This window comes from Morone saxatilis, unplaced genomic scaffold, assembly GCF_004916995.1.
Source record: "Morone saxatilis isolate NCDOM2014 unplaced genomic scaffold, NCSU_SB_2.0 Contig9, whole genome shotgun sequence".
Taxonomy (NCBI): domain Eukaryota; kingdom Metazoa; phylum Chordata; class Actinopteri; family Moronidae; genus Morone; species Morone saxatilis.
Genome location: NW_023340268.1, coordinates 4,457,862 through 4,478,347, shown reverse-complemented (window position 1 = coordinate 4,478,347; position 20,486 = coordinate 4,457,862). Strand labels below are relative to the sequence as shown.

General features: G+C 40.8%; 1 protein-coding gene across 2 annotated transcripts in view; it reads left to right on the top strand.

Annotated features, from left to right (window-relative positions):
- Positions 1-753: 753 nt before the first annotated feature.
- pleca (plectin a) overlaps positions 754-20,486 on the top strand; it is a gene marked incomplete at its 5' end in the record, with an annotated part of 36,019 nt that continues 16,286 nt past the window's right edge. The window contains 27 exon segments of one of the 2 annotated variants that reach the window (XM_035681778.1): positions 754-815; positions 3,887-3,976; positions 4,499-4,534; positions 5,913-5,990; positions 6,106-6,198; positions 9,090-9,256; positions 11,856-11,971; positions 12,141-12,247; positions 12,415-12,534; positions 12,626-12,721; positions 13,542-13,669; positions 14,290-14,383; positions 14,506-14,660; positions 14,816-15,152; positions 15,699-15,776; positions 16,075-16,236; positions 16,332-16,436; positions 16,800-16,895; positions 17,019-17,144; positions 17,325-17,477; positions 17,587-17,741; positions 17,829-17,955; positions 18,493-18,676; positions 18,886-18,906; positions 19,554-19,711; positions 19,873-20,051; positions 20,140-20,278. In XM_035681778.1, coding sequence (XP_035537671.1) covers positions 754-815; positions 3,887-3,976; positions 4,499-4,534; positions 5,913-5,990; positions 6,106-6,198; positions 9,090-9,256; positions 11,856-11,971; positions 12,141-12,247; positions 12,415-12,534; positions 12,626-12,721; positions 13,542-13,669; positions 14,290-14,383; positions 14,506-14,660; positions 14,816-15,152; positions 15,699-15,776; positions 16,075-16,236; positions 16,332-16,436; positions 16,800-16,895; positions 17,019-17,144; positions 17,325-17,477; positions 17,587-17,741; positions 17,829-17,955; positions 18,493-18,676; positions 18,886-18,906; positions 19,554-19,711; positions 19,873-20,051; positions 20,140-20,278 — 3,362 coding nt within the window. 2 annotated transcript variants of the gene reach the window in all.

Sequence of the window (20,486 nt, the reverse complement as noted above, 5' to 3'; positions counted from 1 at the left end):
TGGTTTCTGAGCTCTGGAGCACAAATATTTATCAGACTTTATGTAACTCTGGGAAAAGTGATGTTTCCCCGCAGGGTCACATCAGATGTTGGACCATAACTCTGGTTTGGGATGTTTTTTAGACTATTAAATATGAACTATGTTTACTGCCAAACATCTTCTAAAGTAGTGGTTCCCAACTCATGGGTCAGGACCCCTCATAAAGTAAATCTTGGGATTGTGGGATTCAGTGTTTTATTGTGTATTACGTGGTAGTTTTTGTTTGATTTCCATTCATTTTCACTATGTGAACAAAATCAATTTGCAGAGACTTGGAGCTCACTTGAGATAGGTAATCAGTCTTAGTAAACATTTTAAGTTGTGTTATTGTTGCATTGGTGGCCATACAGCAACTTTTTAACACAAGAAATGACCAAATTGACATCATAGGTTATTGATAGTCTCTTTTGAATGCACCATTTTTCCAACAGCCCAATCTAAAAGCATTATTAAATGCACCATACAATACATTTTCACCAAAAAATAAAGATTATAAAATATTTACAGCAATAGATTATTTATCTCAATAAAGTTTTATGTCTCTGTAAACTGATTTTCATACCATGCTGACATTAATGGAAAGCAGAGGTTTGCTGGAAGGTCAGACATTTATAAACCTGTATGTTTTTGTAATTCAGTGTTAAGTGTACTCGAGTTGGAGTTGGAATGACACGTTGATTTAACGGAGCTTCTGTTTGATCTGTCTCTCCACAGATGAACGGGACCGAGTTCAGAAAAAGACCTTCACAAAATGGGTCAACAAGCACCTGATGAAGGTAAGATCCCACTTCAACAACACATACTTTTTTTCATTGAAACGTACAATGCGGCTATATTATGAAACTAAAAAAAGTGAACCACTTCAGCTCACTTGGAGAGAAACAGTTGTCCTTAAATGGCCTTAAAGTCCAGTAGTTACTTTCATATGCCACCTAGTTACAGTAGCTTAATTTAGACAAAAGTGATAACTATCCAACTGAAGTCTCACTGATAGAAAATGTTACCTTAAAGCAACAACAGTGAGCTGGAAACAGAATATGAAGCCAAATCAGATTACAAATCCCCTCCTGCTCCTTTCATCAAAAAGGTGAAAACAATTCCACAAATCGTCTCTCTGCACAATAAAGTCCACACATGCTATTTGTATTAACTGCGTGCGTGTGAGGGAGTGAGTCACGAACACCTGGCCTCGCTTTAGCTGGTGCTCAGGAGCAGCGGCATCGGGGGCCGCGCTCACTAAGGTTTCACATCTGGGCTCCAGACTACCAGGGCGGCTTCTCAGGGCTCTGCAGGGGGAACAGGAAGCTCCAGGGCCGAACTCCTACACTGACTGTGGGGCCCAGAGCTAAATATGTCTGCAGCCATGATACCGTAAGATGTAAAGCGTTCTGGCCCATGACCTTTAAAAATGGAAGCACTTTCTACTGTATGTGTAATATACAAGCCCCTCGTCTAAGTAGTGCAGAATAAAGGGGTGTAAAGGGCTGCAGCTGAACACTAACAGTTATTTTCCATGTCAATTAATTTGAGCTGAAATTATTTGTCACTAGACAGTTATCAGTTGAAGCTGCCGATGTTACTTAATTATTAGCAAAGACAATCATTTATCTGGTGGATAATCAATTCTGCTGACTCATTCAGCTCATCGAGTTTATTTGTTTTGCTTTCAGGTCTTGATTAGGGCTTCATCTAACAATTATTTTCATTATTGATTCATCTGCACATTCTTTTCTTAATTATTAATGGATAAATCATTTGATCTACAAAATGTTAAAAAACAGTGATTGAAGCTCTAGTGATTAAATATCACCATAAGGCTAAAGGCAGAATCATTTTGATAGATTATCAATACAAATTTTATTTTATTATGTTTTTTATTGTAATTTATGAATTATCTTTTGAGTTTGTGTGAGAGGAGATACTTCTGTAAGACAAAGTATTTAAAACTACCCTGCAAATAGCTCATGTAATGTGAAGTTACAAGAAGTCACTAATCATATTTTCAGGGAATGTGTTTCAGTTAAACCAAAGCACAGCATGGCTCCACCTGAAGTGTTCCTTACTGCTGCTCAACCGGCACGTTCATGTTAACGAATCCTTGTTTTCACACAGGAACTCGTGTGTGTTAGACTGTGAGGAATGTCCGCCACCCTCCATGTGCGTCCTGTGACACGAGATGACTCACAAGCTTTTGTCGTCAGTCGTTGTTTCTTTGTCGGAAAATCCCTCAGATTTGGGTCCAAAAGACTGGAGCGGGTCGGCGATCTGGCTGCCCTCGAGGCGATTAGGACTCATGCTCACAACAGAGTCATGGGATTAAACTATGAGGCCAGGAACGCTCCCTTTACTGTGGTTATCTGGCTCAAAAGTGCCATCTACTGTAGTGTGTTTTACATCTCTCTTCAGATTACGGAGAACGATAACCACATTCTGTGTTTTATTAAAGTTTAAAGTATCTGACTGCATTCCAGACCAAAGCAGGAACAGATTTTCACTCACAAAAGGAATAATGAAAGACAGTTGGAAACAGTTTTGATCCGACAACACAAAAATGACAGACTGTCTTTGTCTAACGTCTGTCACACCGGCGTCTGCGTGTTTGTCTTTTGTTCTTCTTGTCCCCTCACGAGTCCCTGCAGTTTTATATCTTCTCTCATCAAACTGTTTCTTCTTTCCATCCTTCACCCTGTCCTCTCATCCTTCCCCATCAGCACTGGAAGGCAGAGGTAGGTGCTGTCTGTGAGCAGAGTGCTGAGTGGACACACATTCGTTTCTTTCCTGCATGTCTGTGTTAACATTTTTACCCTCTCTCACCCCACCATAAACGACCTGAGCTCCTTAGCTGCTGACTTCTGACCTTTTTTCCCTTCATTTTAACACCTGGATTCTTCTCTAGCTGCTGTAAGAGTCTTCCTGCAGTGCAACTTGTCTTTACATGTTCTGTAAAGTGCAATGTTCTGTACATTTACAAACACAGTAAAGTTTGTAAAGTAGTTACGGGCATGCGTCGGGTCTTATTTTCATAGTTCTAATCACCAAAAAGGGTCCAAACAACTTGTTAGGAAGAGAAAATTACATATAAATAGCAAATATTAAAATGATTTATCACCCAATCTGTCACTGGAAACATCTGTTAGATTTTGGAGACTCACTTTATGGTTAAACTTTGACCTATTGTACTTCCAATAGTCATGTATGGACGATACACTGACACACTTTTACTGCTCTCACTTTCATTTTCACCTCTAAGTAAGCAGTTAATCTAAATAATATGTGTGTTTGCTTGCATTGTTAATATAGTGTGCCAAACAATACTTTAGTGCCCTAGTAGCTCACCTGGTACCCCATGTACTAAGACTGAGTCCTTGCCATGGTGGCCCAGTGATTCCAGTTGTTCCCTCTCTCTCTTTCCACCCTTTCCTGCCTATCTTTGGCTGTCACTGCAAAATAAAGGCATAAAAAAGCCCCCAAAAAAACAAAATCGATACCTAAGCCAGTAGGAATTATAACCAAAACAATGAAAATAAGAATCTTTTAAAAGAAACCCCAGAGGTGGACCCAGTTGCCACTGCAGAAGGCAGACAGCAGACTCCAGTCCCTCAGTGTCGTGTGCAGGTTCTTCCCTTTAAGTTGCTTTATTTATTTTTAGGTGACTTTAAGGGATTAAGTCAAATGTGTCTGTGCCTAGTGTGAAATTCCTTTCCCCTATTAGTGTTGAGGTGGTGAGCAGTTCCAGTGCTCTTTGTATTAAGTGGTTCACCACTGATGCTGAATGAAAAAGTAATTTCCTTCTGTGCATCAATAATATATCACTTAAAAACATTTGTCTCCTTTCTTCTCTCCTCAGGCCCAGAGACACATCACTGACCTGTATGAGGACCTCAGGGATGGACACAACCTCATCTCCCTGCTGGAGGTGCTCTCTGGAGAGACACTGGTGAGCTTTGGTGACCTTTGACCTTCAGACATTAGGACATCTGCTTCTGCTGTAACCCCCTGTCCTGTCCAGACCTCTCTTACTGTCCCTGCTCCTCTGTCCTACTGCCTAATTTGAGACTTAATTTGGTGTCACATTTGTTCTACTGTCCAGTCTCCTTGTTGTAACGTGAACTGCTTTAATGGTTTATCTGATTCAAATATTATTCTGGTGGGTTTCTGTCTCCACTCTTGCATGCGTTGACTTTGATTATTTCAAAATTTTTGGACATTTCAGAACATGCTGAGGTTATGCGCACTCTTTTACTTTACTTATCAACACTGGTTTTCTGGGAACACACCTTCTGGTGATGTAGCCCTAAAACACTAATTTTCATTCTTTGCTTCCATCTCGTAACCTTTCTGCACTGACTTGTTTGACCCCTGGTTTTTCCTTTATCTAATTCCTGTTTGCTGACCTTTGCCCTGACCTTTCCCCCCTTTGCCTCTGCCTTCCTCTCTTGCGATGCACTTGCTGTGGTAGCCGAGGGAACGTGACGTTGTGAGGAACGTGCGGTTGGTGAGTGGCGCCTGGACTGTGGCTGGCCGCCTCCTCGGGCGTGGCATGTGTCACCACCCCAGGTGGCTTCTGGGTTGTGCATGATGACAGTCACACTCCCTGTATTGTCCCTTTTTGTATCAACATCGTCCTCTTCCATTTTATCAGTGAGCTCGCAGAGTCAGGCGTCATGTAAGGAGCTAAGAACTGCAAGTATAGGTTTTATAGGAGTCATTTCTACAGACATTTTATGGTTGTGATTTTTCATATGTGAATTTGAGCTTTCAAACACAAAGATTTAATTAAAAGGGGAAGATTGTAACCCTTAAAAAAATACATCTGAGGAAGGTTGGATGATTGAGTTTTTAGAATTAGCTGCAAAACAAACTCTCATTAATCCAAGAATTGACAATATTCTGGGTTTTATTTTTTAACAAGGTTCATGAATACAATCCTTTTCGTCAGTGACGAAACGCACCGACAAGGACGTTTTTGACAAAATAGTTCCTGCGTGTAGCTGCACCACCAAGAAATTATTATATAATTTTAATTAAAAACATAAATAAACATGAATAAATGTTGTGTAGGTTAATTTAATTTAATTTATTTAAACTGAGCTTTATTGAATAGAGACGTAGCTGAGTGAGTGGAAAGTATGAAATCAATCTTTGGTTATTTTATGCTCTGAAAGTCTGCATAAGTTGTAGTTAAGGGCCTAAACATCCAAACCGCTGGTATGGTCCTTTTTAAAATTGAGTTGTCATGGGTCAAGTATTTGGTTCCCTCAATGTACTGAAAGCTAAAGCCAAAAATAATCACTGGCAGCTGATATGTTGACTAATTCTGCTTCATACTGGCTCAAAGCTTGAAATGTGGAACACCAATGCATGTCATGGCCATCACTCCCGGGGTAAATCTTTCCTCTGCAGGTTCAGAAATTCTAGCTGCTGCTCGATTGGACTGCGGGACAGATACAATCTTAACACAGTTAAAGGTGTTTCATGAGGTGCAGGAAGAAGCTGATTGTAGGTAGAAAATGAGGGTTGTGACTGGTCACTGAGAACCGTGTATCATTCATTGTCATGCTTTCACCTGCAGACATCCTGGCTGGTCTGTTAATGCATTTCAGGGTCATTTTAGTGGTCACGTCTGGCCAAACGCTTCGATCACAACCACGCAGAATTTGAATCAAGCTTCAAATTTGCTGTATTTCAGTTTTAAGTTACCATGACTGAATGATTTTTATACAGTAGAATAGATCTTTGTTTCAAACACAAGAGGTGTTGCTGGACACTGAAACACCTGTTCCTCAGTCATGGGGTCTTGCTGTTTGTTGATCATTCAGACCTCACAGGGTTTTCCCTCCTCCTGATGTTCGGTGTCCTCTCATCTCTTTCAGCCGCGGGAGAAAGGCCGGATGCGCTTCCACAAGCTGCAGAATGTACAGATCGCCCTGGACTTTCTCAAACACAGACAGGTCAGGAAATAATCACATGTTTAATATATCAAAGCTGCATTTATTTACTGTCTTTGGTTTCAGTTCAGAAAACTTGAAACTGACCATTCAGTGAATGTTTCTGTGCGTCTTTCAGGTCAAACTGGTCAACATCAGGAATGATGACATTGCAGATGGAAACCCCAAGCTGACCCTGGGGCTGATATGGACCATCATCCTTCACTTCCAGGTAATGTAGGACACGTTTATATAGTTATATAGGCTCTATAGTTCTGCTATAAATTAACTGGCTTTAACTAGGAGGTTTGAAAGAACGTATTGGAGATAAAAATTCAATCACTCATTATTTAAATTGCATTCACTTGCATTTTGCATGTATTCAAAGAGAAGCAACTGTTGAACTGAATCACATTTCCTGAACTGAAATGTGGTGTTTATTCTTTTTTAAACTGCACATTTGCGCATAATTGCATAAGATCAAATTCTTCCATCATTTGAGTAACATGCATTTTATACAGTTTGCTTTCATTACATTGTGATTAGTTTGCTTCCGCTGCACAGTAAGGAAAATCAGAGTGCTGTTCCCTCTTTGGGGCTCAATCATCAGCCTCAGTTTAGGCCGATGTTGACACAGCAGTTACAGTAGAGTGGAGTCCAACAGGCAATCATTTCCAAATGGGCTTTATTGAACATTTGGCAGCACTTAGACTCTTATATACAACTACCACCGCTTCTCCTGTCCTTGAGTGTACAAAGACTAAACACTGAAAAAAAAGCTATTCATTCATTTTTAAAGAAGGATGTTCACATGCCAACTTCAAGCCTTTTTTTACTATTTTCTATGGTCCTTCCTGTGCAGCTCTATAGGTTGCCGTTAGATCTAAATGTTGGGGTTACATTCAAACAGAGTAACATTATTCTCAAACATAAACATTATAAAATTTGCTTGTACCACCTATGGCCACATCGGAGGAAAGCATTCGTCAATGGGCAGATGCGTTCCTGATGTTTGGATATTCTTTTAGCAGATGGTTTTTGTAGATTTTGGGAGAAAGAGTGTGGGAGTACATGAAGATTCCTTGATGCTATAATGAGTATGATGGTTATGTTGGGATGTGGATGTGGGATCCTTTTCCTCGCTCCGTGTGACTCAGTGATTCCCTCGAGAAAACTGGCAGGACATGTGGGCGTGGCGGCTCAGGACTCGCTCAAAAATTGCAAGAAACTGCAGCGGAAGCAAAAGAAATCATCTCCCACCGCTTGTTTTAAAAGTCAACTATTGTCTGAAGTGATAAAACAAAACAAACTTGCATGTGGATTCACATAGTCATCAGGCAGCTATTATTTTTTTCAAAGCAAACCCATAATCTCTTTGTTTTGGCACATGCTAGTCAGCACAAACAATGGTGAATTTCCTCTGAGCTCCCCAGGTGCAGCTCACAGTTCACTAATACACAGGTGACTGGTAGAAATAATGGGCCCGCTTCGTGACAGAGAGGGAGTTAGGGATTCTCTCAGCACTCTTAAAACGAGGCTGCGAGGGCGTTGTTTCCATTCAGTTTCTGAGTCACTTTGAGCCCACGTCCACACTGAAAGCACCAGGGTTTCCCTTCTGGAGGGAAAATAGCAGAAGGAAGAGATGCCTTCGTTTTTCCCTCCTCCACCCTTTCCTGCAAAAAAAAAAAATGCCTGTAAGTGAAATTGTTAGTTCTGCTGTGACTCATCAGCATACCTAAAACCAGTGAAAATAGTATATAGTGGCAATAAAGCCACACTTGTTCCAGTAAGAAGCTATGACTATTTATCAGGAGTGGAAGTGCAACTTTTAATTCATGCATGTTCAGCTAATACACAGCAGATTTACCTCACTTTTGGGGCTCTTATTTCTGGGTAAAACCCACATATTTGTGACTTGCAGAAACCAAATACTCAAATAGAAGTTGCAAATATTTCTTTTAAACCCCTGAGTTGGTGGCGTTTTCTGTATAAAGACAAGTCAAATAGTGAAAGTTTAAGAAAACATAGTAAACTTTAGAGGTTTCCTGTGATTGTTGCAACTTTTTACAACGTGTGCCTCGTTTTGCAGAGAGCCCCGCCCGTCCGGTACATCGAGCAGACCAAAACAAACACCAAAGACTTTTCATAAGTACCTTTTGTACATCTGATTATAGATACGGCACAGACAGCGACGACTGGGTGACAGATTAATACTAAATAGACAGAGCCACTCAACCAGCTGCAAAATCAAATGGTACATCTAATGTCAAGTCCCTCAGTGTCAACACAACACACCTTAAAAGATATTTGTTTTGACTATACGTGTGGTTTATTTTGTCTTCTTTCATAAAAGAGAATATATTGAGGGATTTTTTTTTGTGGTGTGTTCTTGTGACTCATAGCTTTTCTTCGTAGCTCTTAAAAAAGAGAAATTTGCCTGCAGAGACTCAGTTACACAGTTTTATTTAAGAACATATAGTATAACTTTGTAAGATCAGTGACTCATAGACGTTTTCACTCTCATGATTTCTGTTTTGCTCGCCTTATAATCACAAAGGGTCTGTGGTTCTTTCCAAAGCAGTGAGTTTAATGGATTTCATGCGCCCTTCAAGTAAAAGTGGTGGTTGTTAGTTGAGGTTTTTAAAATGTGATTCATCTCAAGTCTGGAAGAAATCAGCAGGCAAACTGGAAAAAAAAAAAGTTTTCTTGCACTTCAACCAAACACTTCAATGATATTCAATACAGCAATATCAAAGAAAAAGTAATTTTACCATGAAAATCTTTTGAGAATAATCAAAGCTTTATGTATGATGATTAAGAAATGCTCTACTTTGTGAGTTGTGTAACTTCTCAGCTGTCCTAATGCTGCCTCTTTATCTTTTATTTAAATATTTACAATATTAATATTAATATTATAATTTACATTAAAATCTGGAAGATGCATTTGTTCACTGTGCATTCAAAGGATCCAGAGCTTGTGCAACCCACCCCAAAAAGCAGCTAAAAAGGGCTACAGCGCACAGGCTTCTATTTATCTTTAAAGAAAAATAAAATGGAAGCAGGTTTATTATCTGCTCACTCTGCGCCGATATCGCTGACTAGTTGCTCCTTCTCCTCCTTCAGATCTCAGATATTCAGGTGAATGGCCAGTCGGACGACATGACGGCCAAAGAGAAGCTGTTGCTCTGGTCTCAGAGGATGGTGGAGGGATACCAAGGCCTGCGCTGCGACAACTTTACCACCAACTGGAGGGATGGCAAGCTCTTCAACGCCATTATACACAAACACAGGTGAGACACTGATCCTCAGTAGATCGAGGTTAGAGCCAGGCCCGAAGGCTACCAAATTATATAGAAGACAAGAAAGAGAGGACTAAGAATTTAATTTGATGATGATGGAAAATGTGATTAAACCTACCTATACAACCAGTCACACAGAAGCATTATCTAAGTACTGATGACATGGAGGCGTGTTGCACCGAAGCATTTTTTAAACCATGCAGAAATATTTTCTGATTTATAAAAACCTGCCTGGACTTGAGATCTTGTACCACCGTAGGACATAGATTTTTTTACACACAGTTAAAGGTCCTCCCTTTGACATTCAGCATATTTCATGTTGCTGTGTCCTTTTTTATTTATTGCAGTATGTTCAGAGACAGGAATGCCAAATTCATATTTGAGTTTTGCAGCAGCAAACTTGACTTGTCGGGGCAGAAGTTGTTGTCAGGTTATTGAAAATCAGCAGAAATAAATATGAAATCAGTCAGTCTTAAACTCCCCAGTTCATTCATTTGTGACCAGACATCGCTCTGGTAACACTTTAATCCCCTATTTCATATTTATAAGCAGCATATAAAGAGTCATAAGGAACATAATATATTTATAAGCAGAAATAAGGACATTTCTTATTGTTATTGAGGTATCGTCAACAACCAGAACTTCTCCTGTGAATCTGAAACAAAGTGATTCACACAGCTGTCAAATTTAATTTTCACTGAAAAAAAAAACTATAAAAATCATGGTGATGTGACATTTTTGGGGGGTCTGTACCAAACAAACATGTTTTCTTACATCTGGAGAACAAGATTTGTAGTCCAGGGAGTCTCTGTGGCTCTACAGTACTTCATTATAATGCTGTTTGTCACACATTTTGCCCATGTTGCGATTTCGATAATATTTTGATTAATTCTGCAGCTCTAAATTATAGAAGCTTCCTTAACGTCTCCTGCAGCATACAGTAATCAGTTCCTCTACTGTCCTTCTGTGTGCTCAGTATGCTCCAAACAATCACTGTTGCATTAAAAATTAAACAAATCGACCACAAAAAAAGAGCTGCAAGAGGTGGATAAAAAGTTTCTATAGATGCTTTGATACTTTTTGTGAAAACAGTGAAACTTTTTATTATAACACTCTGTTGTAACTTACATGAATTCCAGTTTGCCCTCCCCAATAAGAAAACAAACTTAAACTGCTACCTTTCAAGCCTGCAGGAGACGCCCATTTCATACCCAAACCCTATATTTTGGGTGGAGTGCCACTTTAATAAGTCTTTGCGCTTGCACAGACAAACAAACCCTGCAGGATCGCTCACCTCACGACACAAAAACAACATGTACAACCTGAGCTGGCATCATTTGCTGTGAAAAAGAGGGAGCATCTTCTTTGATGATGTGGGTGTATCACACTAATCTGAGAAAATGTTGCCCTGGAGGTATGCTCACTGGAGGCTCAGCAGGTTGTAGCAAAACACAGGTACGCTAACCGCTCTGCAATAGATTCTTTCTTGGCGGAGCAGGAGCAGGACGTGCAGACAGCTGCAGCTGCAGCAATGATCGACTGAAAGCCACAAGAAGAAAAGATCAGGATACGATCAGGAACCACCAGTGGACTTGAGCCAGGATGAAATTGATCTTAAAGCTGCCATAGATTTGATATTCTTTCATATAACTTCTTGCTAAAAAACAAAAGAAAACATTTCAACCTCACTCACTTGGACTCCTTCTTCGGCCGCAAACTTGATCGTTGCTACAATGTTGAGCCTAAAGAAGAAGTTTCCCTCCAGAAAGAAGCGTTTAAACAGCGCCTCTAGCAGCACAGCGGGCTCAGTCAGTGACCTGGAGGACCGGGTGATCATGCTGTGCGAGGATATCCCCGCCGAGCACTCATTCGACTCGGGCCGAGGCTCCCACAGCCCTGGGGCCCTCTCCAGTCGGGGCTCCCACAGCGAGGAGCACGAATCAGGATCAGAGGCTCACATCATCCACCTGAGCAGGGACAGACTATCTTACAGACAGGCCTGCTATGTGGAGAGAGAACCAGTCCGGGGACACAAAGAATACTACAACCAGAGAGTTGTGCAAGCGTATGAATATTTGTTTAAATTTCTGTTTTGGAAAGCTTTGTTAAATGTGCAGAATTTACTGCACTGTAAGTCTTTCTCTTTGGTATTTCTGGGCATGAGATGCCCTAAGAGTCATAAGATGCTCTGTGCTTGTGCCTGCATGTTATTAGACTGCATTTATCGTCCTGGCAAAGTGCACCCAAAGGTAATGCGTGTGTCTTCTTTGTGTATAAAATGATGGGGGAATTTTAAGCTTCTCTGGCAGTGAGGACTCTTGTTTTTGCTTGCCTTTTCTGGTATCAGGAAAGACACACTACACATGATCCAACTGCCTCCAGCAACTTAACATATTAAATATATGCACAATGTTTCTTACCTCGCAGCCGTCCATATGAAATTATGACTCTGTAAAAAAAAACATAGAAGTAATGTTAGTAAATGTCAGAAATTAATGAGTTTTTTTCTCAATGACATTTTCAGTCTTTGAGTGGCAGTAATGACAGTATAATTTCACCCATTTCCACTCACTCTTCTCTCTGTCCGCAGGCCAACTCTGATTGACATGAGTCAAGTGTACCGACAGAGCAACCAGGAGAATCTAGAGCAGGCCTTCAGCGTGGCAGAGAGAGAACTGGGCGTTACCAGACTGCTGGACCCCGAGGGTGAGAGAAAACACACAGGAGCAATTTGACATATTAAATATCACCCTGAACACTTTACTCAGGGAGTATTTGAGCTTGTGTGTATGTTTTTTTTTTTGCCTATTAGCCCCGACACAGGCAACATTCCTCTTGGACTGACTTCAAATGCCTTCTTTTCCTCTCTCGACAGATGTGGATGTGCCCCATCCAGATGAGAAATCCATCATCACATACGTCTCCTCCATGTACGATGTCATGCCCAGGGTACCAGACGTTCAGGATGGCGTCAAAGCCAATGTGAGTCTTCCTCGTCATCAGTCCATCTTTCCTCTGGATCTCTATAAAGTGATTTTGTGGAGTGTTGATCATCTTGACGTTTTACATAGTAGTTGTAGCGTGGAAGATGCAACAAAAGGGTCCAAGATCATCTATGTAGACTTGAACTGTCTGTATCTGTGCTTCAGGAGCTGGAGCTGCGTTGGCAGGAGTATTATGAGCTGGTCACTATGCTGCTGCAGTGGATCAGACACCACATCCTCGTCTTTGAGGAGAGGAAGTTCCCCACCAGCTATGAGGAGATTGAGGTGAGTGGATCTTGGCTTTAATTCTTGTGAAAGTGTAAACAGCAGAATAATAATTATGTGTGAAACTGATGATAAACTCTCTGATCTGCAGGTTCTTTGGCGTCAGTTTCTGAAGTTTAAGGAAACAGAGCTTCCTGCAAAAGAGGCAGACAAGAACCGCTCCAAACACATATTCAAGTCTTTTGAGGTGAGTGTCCTCATTAAATTGAGCTGTCCGCAGAATGTTTTGAAGGGTAGTTTTGTACTGTAGGGCTGTGTTTGCAATATGTTCCTTAAGGAATAATTATAACCAGGACAAATTCACTTGACAGTTAATCTTTTACCACCCACTGTGATGCCCGGGGACACTGACGCTGTGTGAAAACTTTACTCTACAGATTAGAGTCTCGTCATTTTTAAAAAGAACAATAAACAATGCATGGCAGAGGTAGATATACTGTCTGCCTACCTTAAGCCCTTTCTGGCTTTATAACAATGTAAAACATCCTTAAAAACTTTATGTACAAATTTATCACAACGGGATCAAAAGTAATTGTTTTACTTTAAGTGGACAACCCCCAAAAGGGCTGAGTGTCTCTTCAAGTTGAAATGAATCTGGGACTATTTTGATAATTAATTGTTTCAGTCATTTTCTAAGCAGAAAACACTGCTTACAGCTTCTCAAAATTGATTGTGTAACTTTTTTTGTCATATTTAATAATAAACTGTGTTTTTTTTAGGATTTTGGAATATGTTCATTTAGGTTTTGGGAAATTGTGATTTTTCAGTTTTTTCTGACATTTCTAAAATATAACTGAAAATTAATTGATTCTATTTATTATCTCACACTGATGGACTCTTATTTATTGTCCTGTTTTATGTTTTTACCGTTCTGTGTTGCCTGCCCAGGAACAACAGATGCAAATAAACTGTTCGCTAACTCTGGTGCAAGACAAAAATTGGGAGAATAAACTGATAATGAAGATAACGGTTATCTGCAGCTCTGAAACGTTCTTCTTGTTTTGCAGGGTGCAGTTCAGGCTGGTCATGTCAAAGTGCCGCCAGGTTACCATCCCTTTGATGTGGAGAAGGAATGGGGTCGTCTGCACATCGCCATACTGGAGAGAGAGCGCCTCCTCAGGACAGAATTTGAAAGGTAAGTAAACCACGATCTAAAGCTCATCACAGGTTCTGTTGCCAAAATAAACAGACATATTTTTAGGAAACTAAACTGGTCAAAAACCACAAGCCTGATATGAATCATCAACGGTTTCTGTGTGACGAACGAGGATGACTCATTTCCTAATGATGAAGTCCACTTTGGCAATATAATTAAACTGGGTTGGCTTTGTGGGCCGGGAAGTAAAAGTCGTATCAGGGCAAACACATGACAACCATCTCCACGGAAACATGCTGACAATAATATGGTCATTTGATAAATCATTTTGTTTTTTGTATTTTAATCACAAGGCTTGCAAGGGCGTAGCTTTTGATTTTTGGCTCTTCAAGGACTTGGGAAAAGTTCTGCGTAGTGTTTTGAAAAACATCATCTTTAGACAGAGCTCGATCATGGCTTTCATGCATCAGGGATACAATTTAAAGTATTTATTCCGTGAGAAGACGGAGTGAGTGCTTTCATTTTTTTCCATTTCTTCAGTGTACTTGTTTAGATTTACTTTAAGACGGGTTTTACTTTAGTTAATCACTTTGAAAACTGTCAGGTAATCTTGTTTAAAGTGCCTTTTGACCTTTGACCTCCCCTCTCTCCCTCTGCAGGCTGGAGCGACTTCAAAGGGTTGTCAGTAAGGTCCAGATGGAGTCGGGTGTGTGTGAGGAGCAGCTCAACCAGGTGGAGACTCTGCTGCAGACGGTGAGACACAAACCTTTCTCTTTCATTATTTTAATTTTATTATAGACCAAATCAATATGATTTTACCAGGAACCGTTACAGACAGATGCAGAGCTGTAATTTCTTTGTCTGTGTTGCTGCAGGATGTGAGGATGCTGAGCTCGGGGAAACCTGCTCAGCACACAGCAGAGATGGAGGCCGATCTGGAGAAAGCAGAAGGAATGATCCGCTTCCTCTTCAACGATGTGCAGCTGCTCAAAGATGGACGCCACCTTCAAGCTGAGCAGATGTATCGCAGGTGCAAAATAAATAAACTCAAACTCAATGCGACACTTAAAATGATTAAGCTTTGACATCATACATTTTTTCTTGAAAACTAAAACAATTAACACATTATAAAATCTTCGACTAATCAATTAATCGACTGACTGACTTTCTGTATTCCGGCTCTAGAGTGTATCGTCTCCACGAGAGGCTGGTGAACCTCCGCAGTGAGTACAACCTGCGACTCAAGTCTGGTGTGACCACCACACAGATCCCCATGACTCAGATCCACACCGTCCAGGTCCTGCAGCAGGCCCCCATGAGGGTGCGGCCTGAGCTGGATGAAGTCACCATGCGCTACATCCAAGACCTGCTGGGCTGGGTGGAGGAGAACCAGCGCCGGGTGGATGATGGGGAGTGGGGCTCCGACCTGCCCACTGTCGAGTCCCAGCTGGGCAGCCACCGTGGCCTGCACCAGTCCGTGGAGGAGTTCCGCTCCAAGATCGAGAGGGCAAAGGCTGATGAGGTAAAAACAGTGTTAACATTGTTTTTATTGATTTAGATTTCCAAAAAGAAAAAAATAACAACAGAGTATTTGCATATTTGACCCTTTCTAATTCCCGCCCCTTTTTGCTCTGTGCTCCAATAACAGTTGAGCAAGCCTTAGCTACATTAAATCTTAACTTAGTTACATCTGATAGCTAATGTTAGAAAACATTTACTAACATTAGCTAACTTAAGATGTGACTATATGTGTCGCATTTATCTTTTAACCTCTTACTAATGGTGACAATAGATGATTTCTCGTACCAATACGGTTTCTCACCTTCTTTAAAGTGACACCAGATATCATTATATTTCCACAATTGACATGAAGTATTTCAGATGGAGCAGAGAGATGTTTTATTTTGATGGTATGGTAGCTCCCTTTTCTGTTTTATATTAAGTATTTTGTGTCAAAATAAGAATATATCAATATTAGAATAGAGTGATTAACATCTCTTTATTTATTACAATGACTGGTTGCTTGACTCACGTTTCTAATGTTTCTTATTGTCTCTCCTTGATCCAGAGTCAGATCTCACCTGCCAGTAAAGCTGCTTACCGCGACTATCTGGGAAAACTGGAGCTGCAGTACGGCAAGCTCCTGGTAAGTTACATAAAAGTCTCCTAAATACAACAAAATGACTCATTACAACTCAATTGGTATGATCATGAAGCGGGTATTAAATAGCATTTTATGTAGCAATAAAAAGGTCTTAACCTGGTGAACCCTGCACTCCTGGATAAAGACATTTATTTTCAACTTAAGCAAGCAAGTAGAGACTGAGCTGTTGCAACATTAAGTCAGGAAAAACTACATGGAAATGTACCATGGTGCCATCTTTTAGTCTCCTCTGTCTCTCAAAATGTATCTTTAACATCTTACGTTATTTCCTCCCTTGCAGAACGCTTCTAAGGCCCGCCTGCACTACCTGGACCAGCTTCACGCCTTCGTCGTTGCAGCCACCAAAGAGCTGATGTGGCTGAACGAGAAAGAGGAGGAGGAGGTCAACTACGACTGGAGTGAACGAAACACCAACATGGCCGCCAAGAAGGAAAACTACTCGGTATAGAAACAGTGTGATGTTCTAATAAGGTTTTACTCAGCGCTTTCTAGCAGTGATGATAATGGTGTGATTCTGGTTGTTTTTCTGGGGAGCAGGGTTTGATGAGAGAGTTGGAGCTCAGGGAGAAGAAGATGAGCAGTGTGCAGACCACAGGAGACAAACTGCTGAGAGACGGACACCCTGCCAGGAAGACTGTAGAGGTTTGTTTGTGTGTTTGTTTGTTTGACTAGGACAGTGCACAGCTACTGCACCAGAGTTTAGCTATGAAGCTAAATATACATCTGTAGTCCATTGGCAGGAAACGAGAAAAGAAGTCAATATATTGACTAAACAAGATTCCAGTACATTAGTGTTTGCATTAATGTGTAATGGGTACATGATAGGATTGATTTCAGCCATTTAGTCATCTTAAATTTAAAGTCAGTAAAGCTCTTTTCTTTAGAGGTAAGATCATTTAAGATGGAGGAGGACTTACTTGACTTAACTACAGTCTACAAACACTAAATCAAATTGTAGAAATCTTTATTTAAACATTTGTCCTCCTCCTTCCCTTCCCTCCTCAGGCCTTCACTGCAGCTCTGCAGACTCAGTGGAGTTGGATCCTCCAGCTGTGCTGCTGCATCGAAACCCACTTGAAAGAAAACACTGCCTACTTCCAGGTATGTTTGTTAACCTTATCAAAGGTCAACTGTCCTTCAGTCTGTCACCCTTTTTGTTTGTCCTTACTGTTGCTGTCTGTACGGGACAAGTTCTGAATCTCATCACTTTTCTTCCTTGTGTAGTTTTTCTCTGACGTGAAGGAGGCAGAGGACAGGATCAAAAAGATGCAGGATACGATGAAGAGGAAGTACACCTGCGACCGCTCCATCACGGTCACACGGCTGGAAGATCTCCTGCAGGACTCAGCTGTATGTTTATTCACCATTGTGTTGTTTACTTACCAAACACATCTGGATACTATTATTATACTGTGGAAGAGTCCACAGAGAGATAACTGTTTCTAAAGGCTTTCCTAGTGAAGCTCAACAATAAAAATTCTGCACAGGACACCATAAAACATCATTATTTGAATCCCGTGTTCTTCACAGGATGAGAAAGAGCAACTGACTGAGTTTAAAACTCACCTGGAAGGCCTGAAGCGAAGAGCCAAGACCATCGTCCAGCTGAAACCACGTAACCCTGCGACCGCCATAAAGGGCAAACAGCCCGTCCAGGCAGTCTGCGACTTCAAACAGATGGAGGTAGGTGTCTGTTTTTCCATTCAAATAATTATTTAACTCAGTCTTTTGGTTAAATATTTTTATCCAGTTGTAGAATTCAGTCACACATGAGCTTTTACGTTCCCTCCAGATCACAGTCCACAGAGGAGATGAATGCGCTCTGTTGAACAACTCGCAGCCCTACAAGTGGAGGGTGCTGAATGATAAAGGCAACGAGTCGTCTGTGCCTTCTATCTGCTTCCTGGTTCCACCCACCAACAAGGACGCTGTGAACAGTGTTGCTGGGTAAGCGAAGAGTTGCCTCGGAGTGTTTTTAAATGAGATAAAATCTAAATCCACGATCTCCACTAATCTCCACTTCTCCTTCCTCAGACTGGATGGAAACCTCCAGAGGCTGCAGACAATGTGGCAGACGATGTTTGTGGACATGAAGAGCCTGCTGTCCTGGCAGTACCTGATGAGAGACATCCAAATCATCAAATCCTGGAACATCACCATGGTAACAACACAGGACATTACTGTATTAGAGAGAAATAAACACACACTCACATTTAAGTTGTTCTAAAATCCCTGTCCTGAATAAAACAGACCCTTAAAAAAAAATACCCTACTATTTCATGTCAAAATAGCTGCTGTGAACTTTGCGGAAACAGATTAATTCACCTTCAGTTACTCAGTTCAGATGAAGGCTAGTTTAAGTGTTTCACCTAATATGTGAAACATGTATTTGTTACATTTAATCAGATTTATTTGTGCACAGTATGTATGAAAACTGACTTCAAATTAACAATGATAGTGGATAAAGTTTATGTATTTGCTGATGAGTGGTTATGTTAATTGTATCTGGTTATAAGTTTAATTTAAAAGGACAAAAGAACTTTTAAGTTTGGCTGATTATTTGCTACAGAGGTAGAAAATACTTTCCTTAACATATACTTTACTAGTTAATATACTGTAAATCATTAATCTAAATAAAGGCTCAGTTTTGTGTTGAACTGGTGTCTTCATAATGTTTAATATCCATGTTCCCTTATAGTTTAAGACCCTGAGGGTGGAGGAGTACCGGCTGGCACTGAGGAACCTGGAGCTGCACTACCAGGACTTCCTGAGAGACAGCCAGGACTCCCAGATGTTCGGTGCCGAGGACCGAATGCAGGTGGAGTCCAACTACAACAGAGCCAATCAGCACTACAACACAATGGTCAGCTCTGCGGAACAAGGTGTGTACTGGCTATTATATTTCATGTACCACTTTATCGTCACCCAAACAGGTCCAGAAAGCGTCTGATACCAATTATAGGACACGTTTATTTTGTTTGAAGTTCAAGTTGGACAAAGTATTTTCTCATTGAATCATTTCTCAGACATTTGTGTTGACATTCAGTCATGGTCATTGGTGTGTAAGTTGACTGTTGGATTCACGTTACAGGCTATGTGCCACCCAGGGCAGGTAAGGTGTTTCAGTTACAGCACCAGATGTGCAGTAGGAGCTTTTGATTGGCTGAACAGGACTCTGTGTGTGTGTGTATGTGTGTTTGCACCAAGGGCTGTTGTGCTGTCATGTTCCATTTCATTCATTAACTCAATCAGCTTCATCATCATCCTCACTGATTTTGGTATTTCCCCCTACTTTCACTCATTGTTGCATTCTTGTCTCTGTGCATGGGATTAATGCCAGCTGATTTCCTCTCTTTATCAGTGAATTATTGAATCAATTAATCAATAGATTAACCTCTGTGACAGATGATCAACACGGAACCAATCAAGCATGAAGAAGTACATTCATTGTGTGTGTGTTATATGTGACTTAGAGCAACTGTATTAAAGCACCAGTAGTTTATTAAGATTATTTTTTCCAAAGAAGTTTTGAATTTTTAGGGTTTCAGTCAAAAACTCGATGATTGTGTAAAATGTCTCTATTAAGTAATAATAAGTATAAGATCCTGTAACTAATGCTGTACCTTTATGAGTATGCCATGTTTTCATATATCTCTTACGTACAGTGCAAGAATCAGACTAACAAACAGCTCATTTATCTGGAGTTTGTGCTCTCTGCTAAAAACGATAATGTATATAAATTTATTTCGATCCAACCAGGAGAGCAAGATGAGTCGATGTGCAAGACTTACCTGACGCAGATCAAAGACCTTCGTCTGAGGCTGGAGGGTTGCGAGAATCGAACAGTGACACGCCTCCGACAGCCTGTGGACAAGGAGCCACTAAAAGCCTGCGCCCTGAAGACTGCAGAGCAAATGGTAACGACAGCAACAGTGTTTTTGGCATATCGGTGCTTACTCAGTCTGTGTCTGACGCACTAACTAATTTGATTTTACTGATAAAATATTGCAATATATGCATATTATTGGCTAAAATATTAGTTCACTAAATCGTCTGCTTTTTTTTTTTCCAATGACAGAAAGTCCAGTCTGAGTTGGAGGGCTTAAAGAAAGACTTGAACTCAATCACTGAGAAGACTGAGGAGGTTCTGGCGTCTCCTCAGCAGTCCAGCTCCGCCCCGATGCTGCGCTCCGAACTGGACATCACGCTGAAGAAGATGGACCACGTCTACGGCCTGTCCTCCGTCTACCTGGACAAGTGAGGCTTTGTGATTCTCTGAGTGCTTCCTGGTGAATTTCTAGCTGTTATTGTGCTTTTTTAAAAACGCGAACCTGTTTGGTTTCAGGCTGAAGACCATTGATGTGGTGATCAGAAACACTAAAGACGCAGAAGACACGCTCAAGAATTATGAGACTCGTCTGCGTGATGTGAGCAAAGTGCCAGCTGAAGAGAAGGAGGTGGAGGACCATCGTAGTCAGCTGAAGGTATTTCCTCTTTTTGAATACATCTTTAAAGTTCATTCATAAATACAATCAGTGTATCCACTGCAATACAGCACTTCTAGAGACAAGCTAAATATTCTTAAATATAATCAGATTTATTTGTATTGAGCAAAACAAAACTGCTCGTGGGGTAAGACAATTTAGCTTGGCAAGAATTCTTCAAACTAGCATAAAAATCCAACCACTGAAA